At 41.4% G+C, this 25,267-nt stretch overlaps 1 protein-coding gene across 1 annotated transcript in view; it reads right to left on the reverse strand.

The window, feature by feature from the left end:
- LOC126235654 (cytochrome P450 9e2-like) overlaps window positions 1-25,267 on the reverse strand; it is a 91,253-nt gene that overhangs the window by 5,888 nt on the left and 60,098 nt on the right. The window contains exons 4-6 of the mRNA XM_049944369.1: window positions 12,043-12,251; window positions 11,752-11,944; window positions 10,803-11,024 (exon numbers count right to left, since the gene is read on the reverse strand). Of these exons, the coding sequence (XP_049800326.1) occupies window positions 10,803-11,024; window positions 11,752-11,944; window positions 12,043-12,251 (624 nt within the window). The remainder of the gene's footprint in view (window positions 1-10,802; window positions 11,025-11,751; window positions 11,945-12,042; window positions 12,252-25,267) is intronic.

Below are 25,267 nucleotides of genomic sequence, written 5' to 3' on the forward strand. Positions count from 1 at the left end.
TGTTCGATGTGGTTCATGTCGGGGTCTGGGTAGCCAGACCATTCGCTCGAATCGTCCAGAATGTTCCTCAAACCAACCGCCAACAATTGTGGAACGATGACATGGCGCATTGTCATCCATAAAAATTCCATTGTTGTCTAGGAACATGACGTCCATGGATGGCTGCAAATGGTCTCAACCGAACATCCAGAGGACCCAGTCGATTCCATGTAAACACAGCTCACATCGTAATGCGTCTAGGTCCAACTACCATTCGTCGTTCAAAGTCTATTAATTCCCATCACGCGCCCTTAATCACGTCGGAAACCTTTTCACACGAATCACCAGAGCACAAATGACAACTCCGCCAGTGCACTGCCCTTTTTAATATTGTGCACGCGATACGACCGCCATCTGTATATGTGCATACCGCTATCACACGACTTTTGTCACTTCAATGTATAGCAGACGTTGAATTTATAAACTTGTTATTGACCTATTGCTGAGGGAAACTATTATAAAGATATTTACGAGGTTCCTGAAGTCACTCATACTGCGGATGCTGAACAGTTCTTTGAGACAATGTACGTCAACGCTGAGAAATCTTGTTAGTTTGGATTGGCTTTAGTTGATAGTAGCTGATACTGTCATAGTTTTGTGTAGACCATCAAAAAAAGTCATGTTTCTTGGTTTATCAAGTGTCGCAAGGGCTATGTTTATAACAGAAGCCTTACTGCAGAGCGCACAGATAGTCTTTGACCCTTCTACACTGCTTAGAATTATTGCTAAGGATCAGAGATATTGTTGGGCAGGAATAAACACAGGCAGTGAAAGACAGTACATTCGTAGTAAAGATGGGGTGGTAGGCTATATTTACAACGAAAAAGGCACAAATGTCATGCCACGGGAAAACAGGGTAACAGACATAAATATCGTTCATGTCTGACACAGACTCCCGACATAGAGGTATAAATCGGACTCTCAGAAAGAAACAAGCCCTCCTCGGGCACTAAAGAACATTAGGCACCTGTTGCTTCCAAACTGTTGAGGGCTTTCTGGAGGATACGGCCGCACACACCTCTCAAGGCGGCTATCAGTCCTTGCACGGTTCGGGCAGGGGGTGTTAATCGGTATCTTCACATTCCAATGTGTCGGACACCTCAGCGGTCCTGTATGGGTGGATATTGTGGGCCATAAACACAAGAGTTGGGACCTACAGCAGCTCGAAGGAAACGGACGTGATCCAGAATAATCTCCCAGTAATACCGCTGTGGTGTAACGGCACCTCACGCAAAGATATGCAACGGTGTCCGCCCATCGTGCATAAAGCCTGGCCACACCATAACGCCTAAACTTCACACATCAAAAAACGTTTTGCATCACGTCTGTTCCCAGACTACCGGAAACTGTACAGAAAATTGGAATAGTGATCAACATAAACATCATTTCTGCCCATTTTGATTGCTCATGAAAACCGCACATTGCGTGTTGTACTACCGTACAGCGAGACCTTCAGAGGTGGTGGTCCAGATTGCTGTACACAACTACCTTAAATATCCAGTAGCACGTCCTCTTGTATTGATGTATGCTTGTATTCGTCGTGGCATACTATCCACAAGTTCATCAAGGCACTGTTGGTCCATATTGTCGCACTCGTCAGCGGTGATGCGGCGTAGATCCCTCAGAGCGGTTGGTGTGTCGCGTCGTCCATATTAAAGCCCTTTTCAATTTATCCCAGGCATTCTCGATAGGGTTCGTGTCTGGAGACATTCTCGCAACATTAGTCGAGCGATATCGTTATCCTGAATTAAGTCATTCACAATATGTGCACCATGAGGGCGTGAGTTGTCTTCCATAAAGACGAATGCCCCGCCAATATGCTGCCGATATGGTTGCACTATCGGTCGGATGATGGCATTCATGTATCGTACAGCCGTTACGGCGCCTTCCATGACCACCAGCGGCGTACGCCGGCCCCACATAATGCCACCCCAAAACAGCAGGGAACCTCCACCTTGCTGCACTCGCTGGACAGGGTGTCTACGGCGTTAAGCCTGACCGGGTTGCCTCCAAACACGTCTCCGATCATTGTCTGTTTGAAGGCACATGCGACACTCATCGGTGAAGAGAACGTGATGCCAATCCTGAGCGGTTCATTCGGCATGTTGTTGGGCCCATCTGAACCGCGCTGCATGGTGTTGTGGTTGCAAAGATGGACGTCGCCATGGACGCTGGGACTGAAGTTGCGCATCATGCAGCCTATTGCACACAGTTCGAGTAGTAACACTAGTCCTGTGGCTGCACGAAAAGCATTATTCAACATGGCGGCGTTGCTGTCAGGGTTCCTCCGGGCTATAATCCGTAGGTAGCGGTCATCCACTGCAGTAGTAGCGCTTGGCCGGCCTGAGCGAGGTATGTCATTTACAGTTCCTGTCTTTCTGTATCTTCTCCATATCCGAACAACATCGCTTTAGTTCACTCCGAGACGCCTGGACACTTCTCTTGTTGAGAGCCCTTCCTAGCACAAAGTAACAATACGGACGGGATCGAACCGCGGTATTGACCTCTAGCAATGACGACGCGAGCCGTGTCCCTCCTTCCTGGTGGGATCACTGGAACTGATCGGCTGTCGGACCCCCTCCGTCAAACAGGCGCTGCTCATGCATGGTTGTTTACATCTTTGGGCAGATGCAGTGACATCTCTGAACAGTCAAAGGGACCGTGTCTGTGATACAATATCCACAGCCAACGTCTATCTTCAGGAGTTCTGGGAACCGGAGTGATGCAAAACTTTTTTTGATGCGTATATATCAGTGACGCCGATGAATATTCTGTGTTGTGTAAAGTGATTTTCCCTCTCTCTACACTGCCTGGTGGCCAGAATCACTTGCCACAGGTGAGGCGAGATTCGTCGGAGAACATCACTCTGGACCACTGTTGCTGTGTGTAAGCAATATGCTTCCTAAACCATCGAACTTTTTGCGACGATTGCACTGATGAAGTGGGGCTCTTTTTACAGGCTTCCGAGCATGCAAACCAGTCTGATTTAATCGCCGTGAAATGGTTTTGGCAGAGATTCTTGCTCCCATTGAGCTCGTAAGGTATGCAGTGATATTCCTAGGAGTGTAGTGTCTATTCCTTTCCGCCACTAGAGCTACGTATCAATCCGCTTTTGATGTGGTGGTTCGTCTACGACCGCCGACATGCTTTCGCATAGCATTTCCACTTTCAGCGGCCTTTTTTATTGGCGACATGACACTTTTGGACACACCCATTACTGAGGCCACGGCAGTGACACATTCACCAACTTCGAGCCGTCCAACTCCTCGTCCACGACCGTAAGCACTCAAATTATGTCTTGCTGTATCATTAATCGGTTCCACAATGATCTTCGTCAAACACGGTACTGCATGAATTGTCGAATGCATACAGAGTGTTCGTACATAGGCGTCGTTGCAGTTAACACGTCCCGCCCACTGCATTTCCTTTTACTATGGTTGGTCAGGTGTTCCGTACTAATTGTTGGTTGTTCCATAGCAATAAACAGTTGTTCCTTAGTAAGTGTCATCGTTCTTTACCAATTGTCAAGGATGCATATGCTGAATCTGTACTTCTGACAAACATTGCTTTTTGATTTCTTCACTTTTTCTTTTAATCATTTCGGTTTAGATGCCACCCACTTCCTATTAATTTCATTCCTAAGAGACTTATTCTGCTGTATTCCTTTCTTTTGATGAACATTTTTGTGCATCCTTCTTTCGTCGATCAATTACCCTGCTTGTGCCTCAATTGTTTCTCCGACTTACGTGTTGATTCTTTTTAGGAATATCCATTCCTCATCAGCTGAATTGCCTAGTGAGGTTTCACTGTCGCAGCATCGGATCAGGGAGAACTTCAGTCGCACATCATCGTTCCCCAGTATTCAGGTGTACTGCTTCTTTCGAATAGATTCTTCTTAACGACAGTTTTAAACTTTCGCATACTCTTTGTCATTACTAAATTGTCGTCTGAGGTCGTCGCCGAAAACCGGACCCAGAATTTTCCCGTTAGCAGCCAGCGGTGCTGTCTACTGTAACACGCTGTCTACTGTAACACGGAGGCCGTGGTATACGGCCAATAAAGTAACAACCTGAAATAAGGATTTCGATACGTGTGGTGTCTACAATCTGTATTCTGGACGTCCCATACAGCCAGTAATTCCTCGTTTCTCTCACACTACGACCATTTACTGAGCGTTGAATAAAAGTCTTTCACTTGGTCAAAAACCCGTACCGTAATTAGGGATGTGCCCTGTCTGCCAAAAAGGATTTTATTTGCTCTCCGATAGGGCACTACGTATGACTCAGCAACTTGCTCAGATGTTTAAGGGCTGTGAATAGCACAGCGAAGTGGAAACAGTTACTTAGTTTACTGTAAATGCGGCATTGGCCTTATCGATCATGAGCCTGCTCACTGAGCCTATTTCTATTCCCTTCTGTCGAGTGCGTTGGTTGTCCATTCTGAACTGACGTTCATCGTTGCTGTGCCATCTCGAATACTGTTTCGCCATCTAAGACTGGGTCTTCGTGATTCTCCCGTTTATCTATTCACTCAAAAAAAGTTTTACATCACCACAGTTCCCAGAACTCCTAAAGATAGACTTTGACTGTGGATACTGTATCACAGATACAGTCCCGTTGACTGTTCAGAGGTGTCACTAAATCCGCTCAAAGGTGAAACAACCACGCATGAGCAGCGCGAGGTCATCTTTGCAACTACGACACCACGCAGCGTGGTACAGATGGGCCCAACAACATGCCGAATGCACCGCTCAGGATTGGCATCACGTTCTCTTCGCCGATGAGTATCGTATATGCCTTTAACCAGACAATCGTCGGAGACGTGTCTGGAGGCAACCTGGTCAGGGTTAACGCCTTAGACACACTGTCCAGCGAGTGCAGCAAGGTGGAGGTTACCTGCTGTTTTGGGGTGGCATCATGTGGGGCCGACGTACGCCGCTGGTGGTCATGAAAGGCGCTGTAACGGCTGTACGATACGTGAATGCTATCCTATGGCCGATAGTGCAACCATATCGGCAGCATATTGGCGAGGCATTCGTCTTTATGGACGACAATTTTCGCCCCCTTCGTGCGCATTTTTTGAATGACTTACTCGAGGATAACGACATCGCTCGACTAGAATGGCCAGCATGTTCTCCAGACATGAACCCTCACAAACATGCCTGGGATAGTTTGAAAAGGGCTGTTTATGGACAGCGAGACCCATCAACCACTCTGAAGTATTTACGCCGAATCGCTGTTGAGGAGTGGGACAATCTGGATCAACAGTGCCTTGATGAACTTGTGGATAGTATGCCACGACGAATACAGGAATGCATCAATGCAAGAGGACGTGCTACTGGGTATTAGAGGTATCAGTGTGTACAGCAGTCTGGACGACCACCTCTGAAGGTCTCGCTGTATGGTGGTACAGCGTGCAATGTGTGGTTTTCATGAGCAATAAAAGTGGAGGAAATGATGTTTATGTTGATGTCTATTCCAATTTTCTGTACAGTTTCCGGAAATCTCGGAACCGAGGTGATGCAAAACTTTTTTTGATGTTTGCATTTACCTAGAGAATGCTGCTGCTGACGGTCTGTTCTCTGACATTGCTGCTGTGTGATCAAACTAGGTCAACCTTCGCTTCTTTAGCACTTCTACGATATTAAGGTGCTTGTTCAACTACCGCAGTTGTTCTTTCTATCTTATTCTCCGTCCCATGTTATTTTCGTCGAATACAAGCTGATTTTTTAAAAATGTTTTCGTTTTGGATATTAATAGTTTTTGTTCATCTCAGTTTCATTTTCTTCTTGTCTCAGTTTACAAGACGGGGCCTGTAGGAGTTTTTTAAATATTTTTTTGTCTGACGTCAATTGTGATCAGTAGCCTCATAATTTCTCATGTTGCCTGGGGTAGCATCTTGCATGAAATGGGAATATGGCGACTTAGATACGAGTCAGAAGCAGTTCCTTACTTTTTTTCTTGAAACCTAGGGAATGTTCACCGGCTGCTTTTAAACCTAGCCGGTGGGTACGAATTTCAACTGCAGAGGTGTAACTTCGCGCTTACTTAAAAATCAATCAAGCAATCAAAATTAGAGATGGGGGATCCGCTCCTGAACTGTTTCATAGAGTTGAATCTTTCAAAGGAGTGAACAATCAGTGATTCAGAAAAAAAGAACAGTAGCTTCAAACGTTTCCCACAGCAGAGAGAGAGAGAGAGAGAGAGAGAGAGAGAGAGAGAGACGGAGCATATCAACGGGGCCTCTGCTGGTCAGAGCACACTGCAGTGCCCCATTGGATTTTGTGTTTCACATATCCTGTGCCGTCTCTGTGCTTCCTCTGCCGCGTGCAGTGTCTGGCGCACCTTAGCATCACACTCCGTCGGCGATCGTTTCAGTCGCATGTCCTGCCCTCTGGACAGTTGATGCGAGCAACAGGACAGAGAGCCTCCTAGCGGAGAACATAAGAACTCCTTGCAACAACCTGCTCGCAAGAGAGCGGACGATTTGTCTCGGAGCGGGTGACTGGTGGCCGCTCACCGCTCCCCCCACCCTCTGAACTCGCCCGCTCAACGCTCACCCCACCGTTCTCGACTCTAGCCAGAGCGTTGAGCAAAGCAACTCAGGTGTCACTCTGGTCTCTGCGGTCTCAGCTCACGCAGCAATACAGCTCGCGGCTCGAGCAGCTTGACTCAGCGCCTCTGCATCGGAGTTCGTCTATACTGGATGTTGTTCTTCGTACTAATACCGATGTGTATATTACATAATTATGTTATGTATATATCATTTGTTTTTATTTTATTTTTATTTGTTTAAACTGATCAGATGAGGTTCCTGACGACTCCTCTTACTATAGGATTTTTTATTATGGACACTCGAATTTACACTTTAATTACGAGCGAACCAATAAACGTATCGCAAAATGTGATACACCAATATTTTCCTTGTTTTATTCTGCATAAGGCTATATGCAGCACTTTGGTCTTACAGTCAAATTTATATTTTTTTTCTAATTGTAGTACGGATTTTGCGATTTTGGGCGTCTTAGGAAGGAAATGTTCACTTTAAAAATATATGGCTTGTGATGTATTTGTACGAGGTTAATGAAATTTTAATACATTATAGCCAAATACATTGTTAATGTAGATCTCAAGTTACAAAATTTTCCGATCACCCAAAAAACCACGATAGTGCAAAATAAATCGATAATCAAAAACTTTGTCATATCATGGAAATTTCAATCAACAATACAAAATTCTTACTCATTATCTGTGTTACTTCAAAATAGGATCAAATAAGATCAAAATACAGGTATAGTACTGGAATAAACCAAGTTTAAAGGGCAATATGCCTTCCATTTATTTTCTATTGTGAATGAGTGGTGAGTCATGAAAAAGACCTAGTTCATTTCAGGCAGTGAACAGTTCGGATCCGATCTCTGAAAAGAACAGTTTTGCCCATCTCTAATCAAAATCAAGCCTTCGAGAAAATTCTGTAAGCTTTTCTGTTAAGAAAGGACTTTAGTACAGTTTCTGGCGTGCTCTTCCTGAACCCTGACTGGGCGAGCAACTGACGCTGTTGTGTGTTGGCCTCTAGCCCCCCCCCCATCCCGCCCCCCTCCATAACATGTACAAGCAGAACGTCGCGTCAGGGAAGAAACGAACAAGAGATTCTGTGGTCACTCTTCTCAGAGTATCTGGAGAGTACGGACATTATGTTGTAGGGAGGAGACGTAACTTTGAGTCAGCTCTCAGTAAACCCTGTTGGTGTCAGCACCTTTAGCAATAGGTTGTGAATGACGATCGTTAATTTATATTTTGCCGTGTAAAATTTGCTTTCTCTTGTGAAACTTGGTACCATGTACTCAACATGATGTCGAGACTTGCACCCACTCATTTGGACGCCCCTACCGTCTCTGGTAGTCAATCTTGTAATTAGTTAGCAGCTACTATTACTAGTGAGATTATACAACCTCCACCTGTTTATCAATTTTAACGTCCGTATTCTACAAATCCTTGTAGAAACCGACGTGTCCGCCAGTCACAATTTTCTCTTATTATCTTTCACTGTGCAACTAGGCCTTCATAACGGGTGCGTGAGTTGTAATCCACCCGTACGTACATCTTGATCCCACATAGCGAAGGAGGCTCCTTGCTGCTGATCGTCACCCAAATTGTCATTATCCTCTCACCACATGTGAAACCTCGCCACCTAGTCACCTACGTTTGGTGATAAGATTGCTGATTATAACTACGAAGGCTTCCGCGGCCAATGTTATAATGATTAAGATTCTTCTGGGTGTTGTACCGCTTCGTCGAATAAAATACTTTAATTACAAACTTAAAACCGATGTTTCGACTGCATTACAACGCCCTTCATCAGGGCAAGACTGGTTTTTCTGGTGGAAAGGTGGCTCTGTTTATTGCAGGCGGTCGGTGTCAGTATGACTTGTATTTGAAACTTTAATGGGTCGAGTGTATAATAGGCTAGTCATGACGGAAGGGGAGCGTAGGAAAGAAGCTATTGATTGGCTAGCCTGCTTGTCAGTGATTGGCGACAGTCTGCAAATCAGTGCCTGGCTTCTGGCGAGCACGTTTTCTTCATAGTGTGCGCGTAAATGCCCTGACAGTTCCCCTGTAGCTGTTTGTGTAGGCTGTCCCGATGCATGACTTCAGATTTTTCTATTTGCATCCCGATATTCTGTCTTCTCTTCATTAAAACGTAGTATAGTTTTTTCAGCCATTTTTTATTCTTTTGATTAATTATGTTTTGGAACTACTTATTAATGCTATAACATCTACATTGGCAAGTGTAATAATGCTTACATCCCGCAGTTGGATCCATTAGGGTCACTTTCAGTAGATTATCCATCGATCTTCTGTAAGACGAGGTTAATACAAGTGAAATGGCGATCCCTTGTCTCAGCCCAGTGTAGACTTTGAAGAGCCTCAATAAATCTGAAGAAGGGCATGATTCCAACAAGCCTTATTTAAATTACTGTATTTGCACTACTAGTTTCAGACACTTTTCGTTTTCAAATGCATCTACATGTGCAGATATGGTCACATCGTTATCAGTTCGTCAAAAACTCGCGCGTCATGCAGATCTGTGCTCAGCACGGTCGTCAACGATCATCTTATCAAATCACACTATATGCACTTGTGTGATTTGTAGTAAAAATTACAAGAAGATGACCGTTGACGACCGTGCCGTGCTGTGCACAGATATGCATGGTATGAGGTTTTGTTTAACGAACTGATAACGATGTGTCCATGTCTGTTACTGTAGATGCACCTGAAAATGGGACAGTGTCGAAAACTAGCAGTTAAAGTAATTTAAAACACAGTCTGAAAGAATCATGCAGTTTTTCATCATCATCATCGTCATCGCCGCCGTAGTCGTCGTCATCATCTTCTTCGTCTTATACTGCTTCTTACTCGTCTTCCTCCTAAAGCCTATTTCCTTCACTACTCCAGAGTCTACCCGACCAGTTGTCGATCCATCTTTTCCTTGGACGTCTAGTATTTCCTTTACCTATTAGTGATTTATTTCTTACGATTTTCACAATCTTCCGTTCATCCATGGCATCTGTTCGTTCCATTCATGATTTCTGTTATGTACCCACTCATTAAAGGAGCCCAATCTACGTTCTTTTCTAATGCTTTCTCTTCTCTCTCTGTTTCTCAGAGCCTTCCCTGTGATCCTTCGAAGAATGTTCATTTCTGTAGTTTCCAAAAGCCTTTGTTGATGAGTCAGGTCTTGTCTCAGCTGTGTATGTCATAACTGTCTCACTATTGTTTTATTTATTCCTGCCTTTACATCTTTCCATATATGCTTACCTTTCTAATTTATATATTTAAGAGCCGGCCGAGCGGTTCTAGGCGCTTCAGTCCGGGACCGCACTGCTGCTACGGTCGCAGATTCGAATCCTGTCTCGGGCATGGTTTTGTGTGATGTCTTTAGTTTAGATAGGTTTAAGTAGTTCTAAGTTTAGGGGACTAATGACCTCAGATGTTAAGTCCCCTAGTGCTTAGAGACATTTGAACCATTTTTATATATTTAAGCACTCTGACACTATTTTTGCTTTTGTTACTTGTTCTGTAACGTCCTTCACGACATTTCCACAGTCGCTGGACAGTCTTTTTCTTCCAGTAGCCTATTGTACCAGGCGGCAGCTTTGAAGGTCTGAGCTGACGAAAGAAAAAGAAAGACTCCCTTGAGCCCCGAAACCTAATGCCGTTGTGGTCGAGAACATAAGAACTGACCAAGAGAGTCCGGCAGGAGAGGCGACGGGAGGGGCTTGACGCCAGTAATTTCAAGTACCGTCGTCAAACTCAGCTCACGGACCTACGGTCGCTGACGAGTGTATTCCCGTAGTTGTTTTTCACATTTTTTTGAAATTTTCAGTTTCCCCTACTGGTGTCTGTATATGACATAAAGTTTTCTCTCTACCAATTTCAACGAATCTGGTTAATTCTGAGGATATTTGAAATTTAGAAATCGTGCTTAGACGTGTCTGACGGTGTATGCTATCACAGGCCTTTTGAAATCTGGAAACATAGGAACATCTGCATTGTAACTTTTCCCCCCGTGAATAAATGATCCAGTGTGAATTTTTTTCTCCGGAAAACGTACTGTTAGTCATCAATTGGTTATTCATTTAAGTGGAATAGTCTGTTTAACATACAAATAAAAGATCTAAAGGTATCAGGAAACTAAAATAAGAAATAACGTTCAGAAACGACCGGCTGCAATTACACGGCTTCGGTGTCATCCCGACTCACCGGAGATGACCATGTCGAGGTACTGGCAGCCCGTGACCTGCTCGTAGCTGGGCTGTCCCCCGCTCTTCTGCATCAGCTCGTCCACCTCCTGCTGCAGCCGCCTCTGGACGTCCTGGTGTGTGGCCAGCAGGTAGCTGCAGAAGGTCAGTGCAGTGGACACCGTGTCGAAGCCGGCGAAGAAGAATATCATCGCCTGGGCCGCTATGTCCTCGTCCGTGAGATCTGCCGCAATGAGAGGAACACTGTGGGCCAAGTAAGGAAAAAAATGCTCTAATAAAGATTCCGTTCTTTATTTATAGCTCTCTCTGGTAACCACATTGCAGAAATAATGAAAGTGAGGTCCCCTCTTATCGTAGAATGCCATTCTTTTTTCCATCTATACGTGTTTCGGGACTTATGGGACAAAAATGATTCTTTATTTAAGTTTAAAAGAATAAAAGTAAATTAGAAAAACAGAAGTTACGTCTTCGCGTTTGCTATTGTCGTCTTCTTATTCCGAGAAGATATTTTGTGTTGTTCAAGCCCTGTTCAAGTTTACTCGGGCCTCAGAAAGTCTTTTGTTTATAATGGTGTTTTCGATTTAGTTAAACTGGTCTTTGCATGGTAAATAAGTTCATAAAAGTACTGAGCCCCACGTCTGTACAACAGCCAGTCCCAACTCTAATCCACGTCAATCCGACACTAAATCTTTTAAGATTCTATGGAAAGACCACATCACTACAAAAGACTGTCTCGTTTTAAATTTTTGTGATGTGGACCCCCAGGCCGCAACCTAGAAAGCTGTGCATAAATTCGGCCCTGCAGTCTAGAACTATACTGTGCAAACCAATGTGACGTGCACGACAGAGGGCACGTCTCGTCGTATACGGCTAATCAGTGTAAACTCGCAGAAAGTTTTACCTGACCAGTGCTGTTCTTAACATAACGCTTCCTCCTGCCGGCTACTTACACCTGCGTTTGCCCTCGGCGGTGCCGTTCTTCTGGCCGTCCTCAGGTGCCAACTCGCCACGGCGCGCCTGCATGAGCAGGTGGATCATGTCGTGGCGGATGATTCCCTGCTTCTCTCGAGTCTGAATTGTCTCTACCACCAAAGACTTGAAGAAACTCACCGCCTTCTGGCTGAAGAAGGGAATACCCAGCATCTGAAGTTCATAAAGTAAATGAAATCATTCTTTTGTTACACTGTAACTAAAGTGCCTCTACATGCCTGCGTAGTTTACAAACGGTGCATATTACGAACCTCCATCATCCTTGCAGATATAAAATAGCCGAAACTGACGAATGGGTTGATATTGGACAGATCTCGGCCCGTGGTGAAGAACTCGTTGTTAGGTTCGGACAGTGAGTCCACTTTGACACCAAACGCTGTAGTCGCAATCACGTCGTTAGTGACGCGTCTGAAGAAGTCCCTCAGCTCTAGTGTTAGGACCTTCTCCTTCTGGGAACAAACTGCACCAGAAAGAGTAATGATTACATAGAAATAATTCTTACCAGTTGAAATCATAAAAATTCTTGTCAGTATTAATAAAGAAACAAAAATAAAAAAAAAATCCAATCGCGAATGAATAATGCGTAAGTAGGCTGTTTAGGTTTCTATGTTGGTAACGCCATGTAGCGCTCTGTATGAAAATCACTGGCTGTGCTGTATGAAGGCTGTGGCTGGTTGGCATTGTTGGAATGTTCGCCATTGTAGTGTTGGGCAATTGGATGTTAACAGTGCGTAGCGTTGCGCAGTTGGAGGTGAGCCGCCAGCAGTGGTGGATGTGGGGAGAGAAATGGCGGAATTATGAGAGCGGATGATCTGGACGTGTGTCCATCAGAGACAGTAAATTTATAAGACTGGACGTCATGAACTGCTTTTGAACACTATTAAGGTAAACACATTGTTTGTTCTCTATCAAAATCTTTCATTTGCTAACTATGCCTATCAGTAGTTAGTGCCTTCAGTAGTTTGAATCTTTTATTTAGCTGGCAGTAGTGGCGCTCGCTGTATTGCAGTAGTACGAGTAACGAGGATTTTTGTGAGGTAAGTGATTTGTGAAACGTATAGGTTAATGTTAGTCAGGGCCATTCTTTTGTAGAGATTATTGAAAGTCAGATTGCGTTTTGCTAAAAATATTGTGTGTCAGTTTAGTGTTGATCAGAATAGGTAAAGAGTGAAATGTCTGAGTATGCTCAGTTCTGCTCAGCTGTTTGAAAATCAAATAATGTAAGAGGTTTATCAGCACAGTACTTCACTAATTTTTCTAAGGGTATGTTTCACATGGCGACCTTACCAGGATACCTCACTGGAATCTTCTGATTTTTTCTTGTACTTTCTGTAATTAGTGTAGCTATTGTTTATTGCTAGCACATAATTATAGAAAGAATTTCCTTTCTAGTTGTAGTTTTTAATTGTTGTACAGTAAAGCAGTTGTGGCATGCATGTACATTTGCACCAAGTATTTCGCAGCTGCGCTTGCAGTTAATGAGATATTATTTTCAATGCTATGTTAATGTGTTTTCTTATTTTGCTCTTCAAATTGTGCTGTTCTGTGTTATCATGTGAAATATTGTGACAAAAATGGCGTGTGAAAAACGTAATACTAGGCTCCAAAGTAAACTGAGAAATGACAGTGAAGACGAAAGCAGTGTGTTAGCGCCACACTAATGTTCAAAGTAGTAATTTGGTAATTGTGCATAGGGAAATGGAGCGGGCTGCAAATAATGGTGTAGACAGTGATACAATTAGTGAACAGAGAAGCATTATCGATCGATCGGTCGGCAGCAGCTCGCCTCAGGAATCCGAAATGACAGGACACAATCTCGCAAATACTGTAGATTCAGGTTTGGGGTCCTCACCGTTTTCTCAAATAAGTCAAGACACATTTTCTGCTTGTCCAAATGTGAATGTTGCTGGTGCAAATTCACTGCCGAAAACACTGAGGAACATGTCTCATACACCAGTGCATTGTTATTATAATTAATACAACAAATGGGACAAAAGCTTCAAAAGTTAGACACAATGGAACAAAATCTTCGAAAGTTAGACACAATGGAACAAAATCTTCAAACGTTAGACACAATGGAACAAAATCTTCAAAAGTTAGACACCACGCTTGAACAAACACGTGAAGTTTTAACTACTGAGTTACATAACATCGAATCGAAATGTCAAAAAGTCTGTAATGACGTAAAAACACAAATTTGTGAGCATTTTCAACCTATTTTCTCGCGGCATGAAAATGCATTACAGAATCACGAAGCAGCCATAAAAGAACTGCTAACTATTATTCATGAAAATCATGAGGTTAAGCTACTTGCAAAAACTCAGGAAAACTTAAAGGACACAGTAGATACTCTGAAAATTGGTTCAGAAAGACACATGGAGGAAATTGGTTCATTATCAGAGAAAGTAGTCGAACTTTCGGATCAGCTAAATAGTTTATCTACGAAGGTAGATGATAATCTGAACGACACAAGACCGGTAGTCTTTGATGATACAGAAGAGTACTAACAAATTAGGAAATTCAAACAAAATCAGAATCAAATTAATACGCAACACCAAAGAGAAATCCGGGAAGTAAAAGATCAGTTGACGCAGGTAATACAAGAATTACATATTTCAGAGGACACTCGCGATCCAATACGGGAAGAGGGGCATAGAAATACGGAACAGCCACAAAATAATAACACAGGGCACTTCGGAAATTATGAAAGAAATTGGTAAGGTACACCGAATTTTGAGATGGAACCGCCGAAACGACGCAACAATGACCGACATGCGACTCGCCGACATGATTTTAACTATAAGCTGTTTATTACTACACGTAAATTCGAAACATTTAAGAATTCCGGCAACGACATTCGTCCACAAGCGTGGCTTCATTAATTCTCTCATTGTTTTCCTCCCAACTGGTCATTAGAGCACAGATTAGAATTGATATGTGGCTATTTAGAGACTGAACCAGCTGTAAGAATGCGATCGGTCATTCATGATTGTCACAGTGAAGGAGAATTTTATCATGCCTTCCTCTCAGCATATTGGTCTCAAGCTACACAAGACCGAGTAATACATAGCATCATAATGATGAAACATTTCGAACAATCTGAATTTTCCAGTCTTGTGAAATATTTTGAAGACATGTTGCACAAGAGTCAGTACCTGTCAAACCCATACAGCCCCTCAGAATTCATCCGCATTTGCTTAATCAATTTGCCTGAACATTTACGACATATTATTTTGGCAGGACGTTGCAAAGACGACATTGAAGTTTTTCAGGGACTGTTACAAGAACTGGAAATTGACACTGACAATCGCTGGACGCGAAAACAGGAACACAACAATTACAGGTCACATCCGTCACAATTCCGCGATGAAAGAAATAATAACTGGACACGACAAGGCTATTCTTACAACGTAAATTGTGACCAAAACAGACACAACCCGTATGACAACTGTTGGCAGAGTAGTAATAATTACAGGGAAAGATCACCTCTCTGCGGTAATGACTATCACAGAGACAATCAGAGAAACAGACAATATGGGAACCAAAATAATTATTATCAAGAGAGACAGAGTAACGTCAGACGCAACGGTTACGGTTACGATTCCGGGAGAAATTCTCCACCACATGACTGACAAAAAAAAAACTATGTAAACTACCGACAAAACGACAGCCCTGAATTTCATCAGAACTGGCGGGATTCAAACAGGGCAGGGCCCTCTTGAAAAGGTGAATTTGTAGAAATTAGATCTCCAAATCCCAATAACGACGTGCGCCAACAAAGAGATAATAGGCAATGCCTCACACCGCTGGCAGCCACAAAACGTACTTATGAAGCTGACGACGTAGCTGCCGTGGCTAGTAATTACATATAAATGGAAGACATTAAGGACATCTTACACCAGAAACATTACGTAAAACATAACAACATTGCATATCCTGTGATTCACATTACAGTAAATGACGTAAAATTTATGGCAGTACTTGACTCTGTCAGTCCCATTTCAGTAATTAGTGAAACAGCCTTTAGCAAATGCAACAAATCGAACGATTGCCCCACACTTCCGTTACGTAAGATTAAATTACAAGGTGCAATCGTTGGAAAAAGTGTAGATGTACGCCAACAAACCAACTTGAATTCTTTTGTCAAAGCCATAGCTTCTCTATGAACTTTCTTATTGTTTCATTATTGTCGACGAAAATTATATTGGGAGTAGACTTTTTGAATGAATACAGAGCAATCTTAAACTTTCACGATGCTGAAATAAGTTTAGAGAAAGAAGGTAAGTCAATAGCTTTGAAATTTGAAGATTGTCTCTCAAACCATGACGAGGAAATTAATCTGCTTTACCTTCTGTTAGACAACACTTCGGAATTTTCGACGGAACTAGACACTAACAATCACTGCAAGTACTGACAGGTATGATATCGACGGTATATTTGATACTAATGAGTTAATTCAGAATAAAATTCAAACAATTGAGAACTGTAATGACACTCATAGGCAGGACCTTTTTGAGATTTTACAAGCACATTCAACAGCTTTTTCTCACAAAACCGGAACAATCAAGGGATTTCAATACCAATTTAGTGTTCGTGAGCATACTAAATTTTGTGTTAGACCATACGTAATTCCAGCACATTATGGGGACCGTGTTAGAACAGAAATACAATCTATGCTTGAGGAGGGCATTATTGAGCCTGCAGTAAGCCCATACAACAATCCATTACATGTTGTTGAGAAGAAAAATGGATCGATCAGGCTTGTCTTAGAATCGAGACAAATCAATACTATCATCATTCATGAAACAGACAGCCCGCAAACGATGGAAGAACTTCTTCAAAATTTTTATGGGGTAAAAGTGTTGTCTTCTATTGATCTCAGTTCCAGCTTTTATCAGATCTAACTTCATCCAGAATGTAGAAAATACACAGCTTTTCTTTGTTTCGGCGTTTGTTATCAATTTCGGAAACTTCCTTTTGGTTTGAACATTTCTTCGGCAGCGTTCATTCGCGGGCTAAATTCCATATTACCTGATTTCTTAAAACGTCACATCACCTTATATGTGGATGATATTCTAATAGCAGAAGCCTCATGGGAACAACATAATCGCATCCTCAACAGTTTGTTACGTATTTTTGCAGAATCTGGAATTACAGTTAACTTGGAAAAGTCTGAATTCAGTAGGTCAAAGGTGAGGTTTTTGGGACATATTATTTCTTCTGAAGGCATTCAGCCGGAGCCTGAAAAGTTAGAAGCAATCAGAGCCATTCCAGTTCCATCCACAAAAAAACAAGTCCGCAGTTTTATAGGTCTCGTAAATTTTTACCGTCGTTTTCTGTATATGCAAATTCTAGTTACACCAAAACTTTGTTCTCTCACTGGAAAAAATACTATTTGGAACTGGAACGAACAAGCACAGTTGGAATTCAATTCTTTGAAAGAATCGCTACTTAACGTGTCAATACTAGCTCATCCTGATCTGTTACAAGATTTCTGCCTTAGCAAGGATTCTTCTAAAGTCGGTCATGGTGTCCATTTATTTCAAGAAGCCATATAAAATGACACTACTGTTCAGAAAACCATTGCTTTTGCTAACCGAGTGTTAACAAAATCTGAAAAAAATTGTTCCGTTACTGAACTAGAAGCTTTAGCTATCGTTTGGGCATTTAACAAATTCCGTTTCTTTCTTTCTGGTAAGCACGTAAAATTATATAGTGATCATCGTGTATTACAATTTCTTATGTCTTCAAAATTAAATTATGACAGATTAAAACGTTGGGTATTGTTTATGCAAGAATTCCACTTCACAATAGTCTATATTCCCAGCAAGGAGAACATTGTTGCGGACGCACTGTCACGCGCACCGGCTGGGCTTGAGAAAAGTAACACAGAAGGCAACCTAGAGAAAAATTTCAGTATTCTTTTCATTCAGAAAGTCGCCTTTGAAAACTTCATCACCACACCTTTAAAGGACATTGCCCATTAACAAGATAAAGATCCGATTTGGAGAGACATCAAAAGTAAATGGCATGAAAAGACACACACTCAGATTCGGCATTATTATCTGGTTAGAAACAACATATTCTTCAAACGCTGCACTGTTGAGGACAAGCTATGGGTACTTTGCGTCCAGACGATTTTGTTAATAAGCTTATTTGGTACATTCATTTCAGCTGCGCACATTTTGGTCCACGAAAATGTCATATTCTTCGAACGACTTGTTATTTTAACAATATGGAAAAGAGAATTCGAAGAGTCTTGTCTATTTGTAAACTTTGTCAAAAGGCGAAACCATCTACTATCTCACATCGTGCTCCGTTGTTTCCTATCATTCCATCTAAATTAAAAGAATTTGCTGCTGTTGATCTTTTGGGACCCCTTGTCAGAACATCGAAATGGATTTTCGTACGTTCTAGTCGCTGTTGAACTTACTTCAAAATTTGTTTCTTTCACTCCGTTACGTAAAGCCACTGGACGGTCTGTATCCAATGCCTTTGTTAAAAATTTCTTATGTGAAGTTTGACACGTTAGTAAAGTCATTTCAGATAACGGACCACAATTCAAATCTGCTGTTTGGTACCGCATGCTTTGGAACCATAAAATCAAACCTGTTTCTATTTCATTGTACTCACCACATTGTAACTCGTCTGAACGGATTATGAAAGAAATCAATAAGCTTTGCAGACTTGTCACAGAAAGCAACTGCATTGGGACAGATATTTACACTTTTTTCAAAACGTGCTGAATGAAATGCCTCATGACTCCACTGTTTTACCACCTACTCTTGCACTGAAGAATGAAGAACCACCGAACAGATTCAGAGAGCTTGTACCTTTCCCGAATACACGTAAACTTCGACACAAAAACATAATTGATTTGGCTATTAAAAATATAAAATCTGCAGCAGACAAAAGGAGAAAACTACACGGTAAAGCAAATGCAAATAAATTATATGTTGGTCAGAAAGTTCTCATTAAAGCTCATTCATTGTCATATAAGACGAAACACTTGAGTCACAAATTCTTTCTGATTTACAATGGACCTTACAGAATCCGATTTATACCACATGATAATTGCGTCGAAGTTGAAACTCTGCGTACTAGGAAGAGTAAAGGATTGCACCACATTTCACATGTAAAACCGTTTATTGAAAGATAATCTGCTTTTTAACTTAGTCTTTGCCATAAAATTTTTCACTTCACGCTACTAGTACGCTTTGTCACACTTAGAAACTGTTATCATGCAACAATGTTTTGAAGTTAACTATCCAGTTTAGAACATAGGGAACATATTTAGACAGTTATTACCATTTCATTGTGATAGTGAACAGAGGACACAGTGTTAATGTGTATGTGTACATTCTTGCTTGTTAGTTGCACTATTACGTAACGAATATAAGGCTTACATACTTAGAACATATACTGCTAATGAGATTTTAATGCAACATTTTGGTCTACTTGAAAAGACATTCTTTATTTGAAGTACTTTCTGTGAGATTAAAGATGACTTAGTATTTGGTTTCTTTGACAGCTACATGATTACATCACGACAATACTAATGTGTGACACAATTTACATTGTTGCTTTTGTGCTGTATCTGCTTTATATCTGCACAGTTTTTCTGAATTCTTCTGGAAGGTAAAACATGTTTTAGTAGTAACTTTTGTGGTATAGCTACAATGAGACAGCCTTTTTTGTAGCACAACAATACGTTACAGTGTAGTACTTTCTTGATCACGGTACTGTACGTAATAACTACGAAATCTATACGCATAGCATTTCGCTTTTGTTTATTACGAGGTAAGTACATTGACTTCCACAGAACTTTGCTTACGGACGACGATAATTACGACACTTGGCACATTTTTTACCCTTAAGTAATGACAGAGATTATGTTACAACAAGACGCACAATTTAGCGCGGCAGTACATATATTTGAGTGATTAATTTTGTACTAAAAACATTTATTTTTACAGATTTTTGAATTACAAAGAAAGTTTTTGGTGATACATTTCATTCCATTGCTGTAATCTGTAACACCTGAGGGTATAATTACATTAATTCTCAGGGGGTACACGCTTACTTTGTGTACCATGTGTGTAGCAAGCACAAGGAGCCCTAGCTAATATGGTATTTGCTTATACAACTTTACACATCGCTACCATATTTCTCTAACACATAAATTACACAGCTATCTGATCATTTAACTGAGAGAGACAAACATTTTCTTTACTACATCATTGACAGATGTTTACGTAATTACACAGTTGGATAACTTCAGACTTATGAAATTGTATATAGTCTGTACTGTGTGAACTGTTCATATTTTTTCGGAACCATTGTGATACTATGAGAGCTTTGAATGATGTGTTTGGTATGGGATCATGATTTCAAAGTATGATTGAGGAAGGTGACACTATTGAAATGAGCAGAGAATTTTTTTAGATTTTGGAATTATTGCAGAAAGCTACGACGTTTTTGAGTTTGGCTGAGTTTTTATGATGTTATTATTACAATGACAATGTATATTATGCTGTTGAGGTATGTTTATGATCAATAAGCTGATGCTATATGAGGAATTTGATTATGCTATGTATTTATTATGATGAAATATTGAAGTGTACTAATATGTATATGTGTAATAAAGTAAGGAATAATGAGTAGTGGTTAGGGACACTGGTTTGTGAAAAAGGATGTTGGAAACCAAGAATCGTACGTTAAGAGTTATGAAATGTGTGTATATGCGTGAATGTATCAGAATGCTAGCGAAAATTTTTTGGACACTGTTAAATTTACAGGATTTTGTTTCTACACATTTGTAACGCAAATTCTCGACCTGTGAAATTTTTATATGAGGCTGTCACTGTAGCGGAAACTGCTGTCGTAAATATTTCGGTAAGAAAGGTAAGTGACCTTGACGTAATGCGTTTTGTGCGCCCTGCTGAGAGATAGTCGCCTGAAAAAAGAAAGCCATTAGGTGGAGAAAAAAAGAGGCCATTATCCTCGCTATTGACATTCCTTTGTAGAAAACATCGCAAATACGACACGCTCAAACTTGAAAACATATGATTACACTGTGGAGCTCTTAATTTATGATATTTACTAAAATGCCTAATGAAATGATGAGAAACATATTACATCTATTGTCTTTCTAGTTGAGAGATTTTTTTTTTGCCTTTGGAGACGTCATTTGCCTAGTGAAGACGTTTCGTATGTTGCTTTATATATATATTTGCTCATTTCGTTTAATATCTAGTTTCTAGCTGCACTGCAGCACTGGTTAAAATAAAATTCAATAGATGTACTAATATAGATATTTTATACCTACAGATCCAGTAAATAATAATTTTATGATCTACTTCCAAAAAAAAAAAAAAAAACGAGGGAGCACAAAAAGACACTTCCCTTCATAGGAATTGCATACATAATTTTTGTCAATGACTGGGTAACTTGTTTTGTAGAGTAACTTATCGTGATGCATCAGCCTAGTGTTAAGATGTGACATAGGTATTAGACATGGCCATATTTACTGTAATATTTTCTCTGCTTGAGCTTTGTCATGATTAGATATAAGTTATTGCATTTTCTGCTGCTGTTTGCCAGGCATAGTGCTACTGAATTTCACTTTGTATTACTCTGTTAAGCCAGTTTCACTACTGATTTATTTATCTTGTTTGCTGCAGATTGCCTTATATTAGTTGTAATATTGCATTTGCTTTGCTAATTTAGATTTACCGCTGCTAGCTTTGCCAATTTGCATTTTTTTCATTGCTGTTTGTATAATTGTTTTGTGCTGCTGCATTGCCTCGTCCCTTAGTTTATGCATCTGAGCTCAGTAGATTTAAGTTAGCTTAAAGGGGGTAGACTATATAAGAGAATGAGTTGCGATGAATTGGAAGAAATGCGTTGAGAAGTTATACGAAAAAAGTACAGTAGGCAGGTATAGATAGGATTTTTTGGAAATAATGAAGAACAAAGGGAGATCTCCAAGAAGTAAAGAAAGTTTTGTTTGCAAAATACTGCAGTAAAACAAACCCTGTCCTTTCCTTTTATGTTATTCCGCTATGTGTTTGTGTACCCTTGTGGATTTGTGTTCTTCCTGTCTTTATGTGTTTATCTGATGAGAGTTATGTTGTAGAATTTTTCCAATAATATGTCATTTTCTTTGTAAAAATGTTTCACGTTATTAATTCTGTTCTGTTTCAATTCTTATGTGTGAAATTAATGTTTCAAACACTATTCTCATTATTTTATTTATTTACTTATGTGATAATTCCTGTAACACTGATGTATATGTCTATTTCTATTCTTTTGTAAAGCCTGTATCAGTACAAATGTTATCTGTGTTGTTATGTTCTTTAATGATGTATATTTTACCTTTGTAATTATATTCTTATGTTGTATATTTATAATTATATAGACACCAGTTCTTCAAATTAAGTTTCCTTTCACTGTACACATTTCACATGTCATAGTATATGAACAATATGTGAAAAGAAAGAGGACTGTTAGTGTTTGGACGTGTGTTAATAATTCAGCAAGGGACTGATTAACAGCAATGCTGGTTCTAAGGACAATTCCAAAAACTTTGTGAGAGCGCAAGTGGTGGTTTATGGACTTGCTATATTCTCCGCAAGACTCTTTGATGGTGATTGTGCACCTGCACAGTCGCAACAGATGGCTGCTGGCCGTCTCTACAAGGACTACAGTGGGTCTGCACCTTTGATGACCCACCAATACCATTATTTCTACAAGGACTGCAGTGGGTCTACACCTCTGGTGGCCCACCAGTACCGTAATCTCTAACAGGACTACAGTGGTCTGCTCTGTGATGACCTACCTACCAATATTCTTCAACTCTGACTGACTCTGCTGTGGATTTGCTCTGTTGTGGCCCATTACCTGTCTGCATGTCAAGAGTCAGCACTGTCTTTCTGTTGGAAGGACTACACTACTTCTTCAAGACTGCATGGAAACCCACTACTTCTGTGTGCATTTTCTTTTACTACTCAGACTTTGAGAAAAACACTGCAATTTTACTGTGATGAATGATCAGGACCGTCTTTCGGGACTGTGACAAAATTTTAGCTCTTGACCAACATTGTATCAATAAGTGTGTGCATTTGATTTCTTTGTTATTGTAATTATGAAAAATTTTTTCAAATTTGTATTGGCCACTGCCCAAAACAATTTGTAAAATTTTTTGTGGGGAGCATGGGGGCTATGTAAGCAGGCTGTTTAGGTTTTTATGTTGGTAACGCCATGTATCGCTCTGTATGAAAATCACTGGGTGTGCTGTGTGCAGTCTGTGGCTGGTTGGTATTGTAGTGTTGGGCAGTTGGATGTTAACAGCACGTAGCGTTGCGCAGTTGGAGGTGAGCCGCCAGCAGTGGTGGATGTGGGGAGAGAAATGGCGGAGTTTTGAGAGCAGATGATCTGGACGTGTGTCCATCAGAGACAGTAAATTTAGAAGACTGGGTGTCATGAACTGCTATACAGGGTGTTACAAAAAGGTACGGCCAAACTTTCAGGAAACATTCCTCACACACAAAGAAAGAAAGTATGTTATGTGGACATCTGTCCGGAAACGCTTACTTTCCATGTTAGAGCTCATTTTATTACTTCTCTTCAAATCACATTAATCATGGAATGGAAACACACAGGAACAGAACGTGCCAGCGTGACTTCAAACACTTTGTTACAGGAAATGTTCAAAATGTCCCCCGTTAGTGAGGATACATGCATCCACCCTCCGTCGCATGGAATCCCTGATGCGCTGATGCAGCCCTGGAGAATGGCGTGTTGTATCACAGCCGTCCACAATACGAGCACGAAGAGTCTCTACATTTGGTACGGGGGTTGCGTAGACAAGAGCTTTCAAATGCCCCCATAAATGAAAGTCAAGAGGGTTGAGGTCAGGAGAGCGTGGATGCCATGGAATTGGTCCGCCTCTACCAATCCATTGGTCACCGAATCTGTTGTTGAGAAGCGTACGAACACTTCGACTGAAATGTGCAGGAGCTCCATCGTGCATGAACCACATGTTGCGTCGTACTTGTAAAGGCACATGTTCTAGCAGCACAGGTAGAGTATCCCGTATGAAATCATGATAACGTGCTCCATTGAGCGTAGGTGGAAGAACATGGGGCCCAATCAAGACATCACCAACAATGCCTGCCCAAACGTTCACAGAAAATCTGTGTTGATGACGTGGTTGCACAATTGCGTGCGGATTCTCGTCAGCGCACACATGTTGATTGTGAAAATTTACAATTTGATCAAGTTGGAAAGAAGCCTCATCTGTAAAGAGAACATTTGCACTGAAATGAGGATTGACACATTGTTGGATGAACCATTCGCAGAAGTGTACCCATGGAGGCCAATCAGCTGCTGATAGTGCCTGCATACGCTGTACATGGTACAGAAACAACTGGTTCTCCCGTAGCACTCTCCATACAGTGACGCGGTCAACGTTACCTTGTACAGCAGCAACTTCTCTGGCGCTGACATTAGGGTTAATGTCAACTGCACGAAGAATTGCCTCGTCCATTGCAGGTGTCCTCGTCGTTCTAGGTCTTCCCCAGTCACGAGTCATAGGCTGGAATGTTCCGTGCTCCCTAAGATGCCGATCAATTGCTTCGAACGTCTTCCTGTCGGGACACCTTCGTTCTGGAAATCTGTCTCGGTACAAAAGTACCGGGCCACGGCTATTGCCCCGTGCTAATCCATACATCAAATGGGCATCTGCCAACTCCGCATTTGTAAACATTGCACTGACTGCAAAACCACGTTCGTGATGAACACTAACCTGTTGATGCTACGTACTGATGTGCTTGATGCTAGTACTGTAGAGCAATGAGTCGCATGTCAACACAAGCACCGAAGTCAACATTACCTTCCTTCAATTGGGCCAACTGGCGGTGAATCGAGGAAGTACAGTACATAATGACGAAACTAAAATGAGCTCTAGCATGGAAATTAAGCGTTTCTGGACACAAGTCCACATAACATATTTTCTTTATTTGTGTGTGAGGAATGTTTCCTGGAAGTTTGGCCGTACCTTTTTGTAACACCCTGTATATATTATGACTTTTGAACACTATTAAGGTAAATACACTCCTGGAAATTGAAATAAGAACACCGTGAATTCATTGTCCCAGGAAGGGGAAACTTTATTGACACATTCCTGGGGTCAGATACATCACATGATCACACTGACAGAACCACAGGCACATAGACACAGGCAACAGAGCATGCACAATGTCGGCACTAGTACAGTGTATATCCACCTTTCGCAGCAATGCAGGCTGCTATTCTCCCATGGAGACGATCGTAGAGATGCTGGATGTAGTCCTGTGGAACGGCTTGCCATGCCATTTCCACCTGGCGCCTCAGTTGGACCAGCGTTCGTGCTGGACGTGCAGACCGCGTGAGACGACGCTTCATCCAGTCCAAAACATGCTCAATGGGGGACAG

Source organism: Schistocerca nitens, chromosome 2 (genome assembly GCF_023898315.1).
Source record: "Schistocerca nitens isolate TAMUIC-IGC-003100 chromosome 2, iqSchNite1.1, whole genome shotgun sequence".
Classification (NCBI taxonomy): Eukaryota; Metazoa; Arthropoda; class Insecta; order Orthoptera; family Acrididae; genus Schistocerca; species Schistocerca nitens.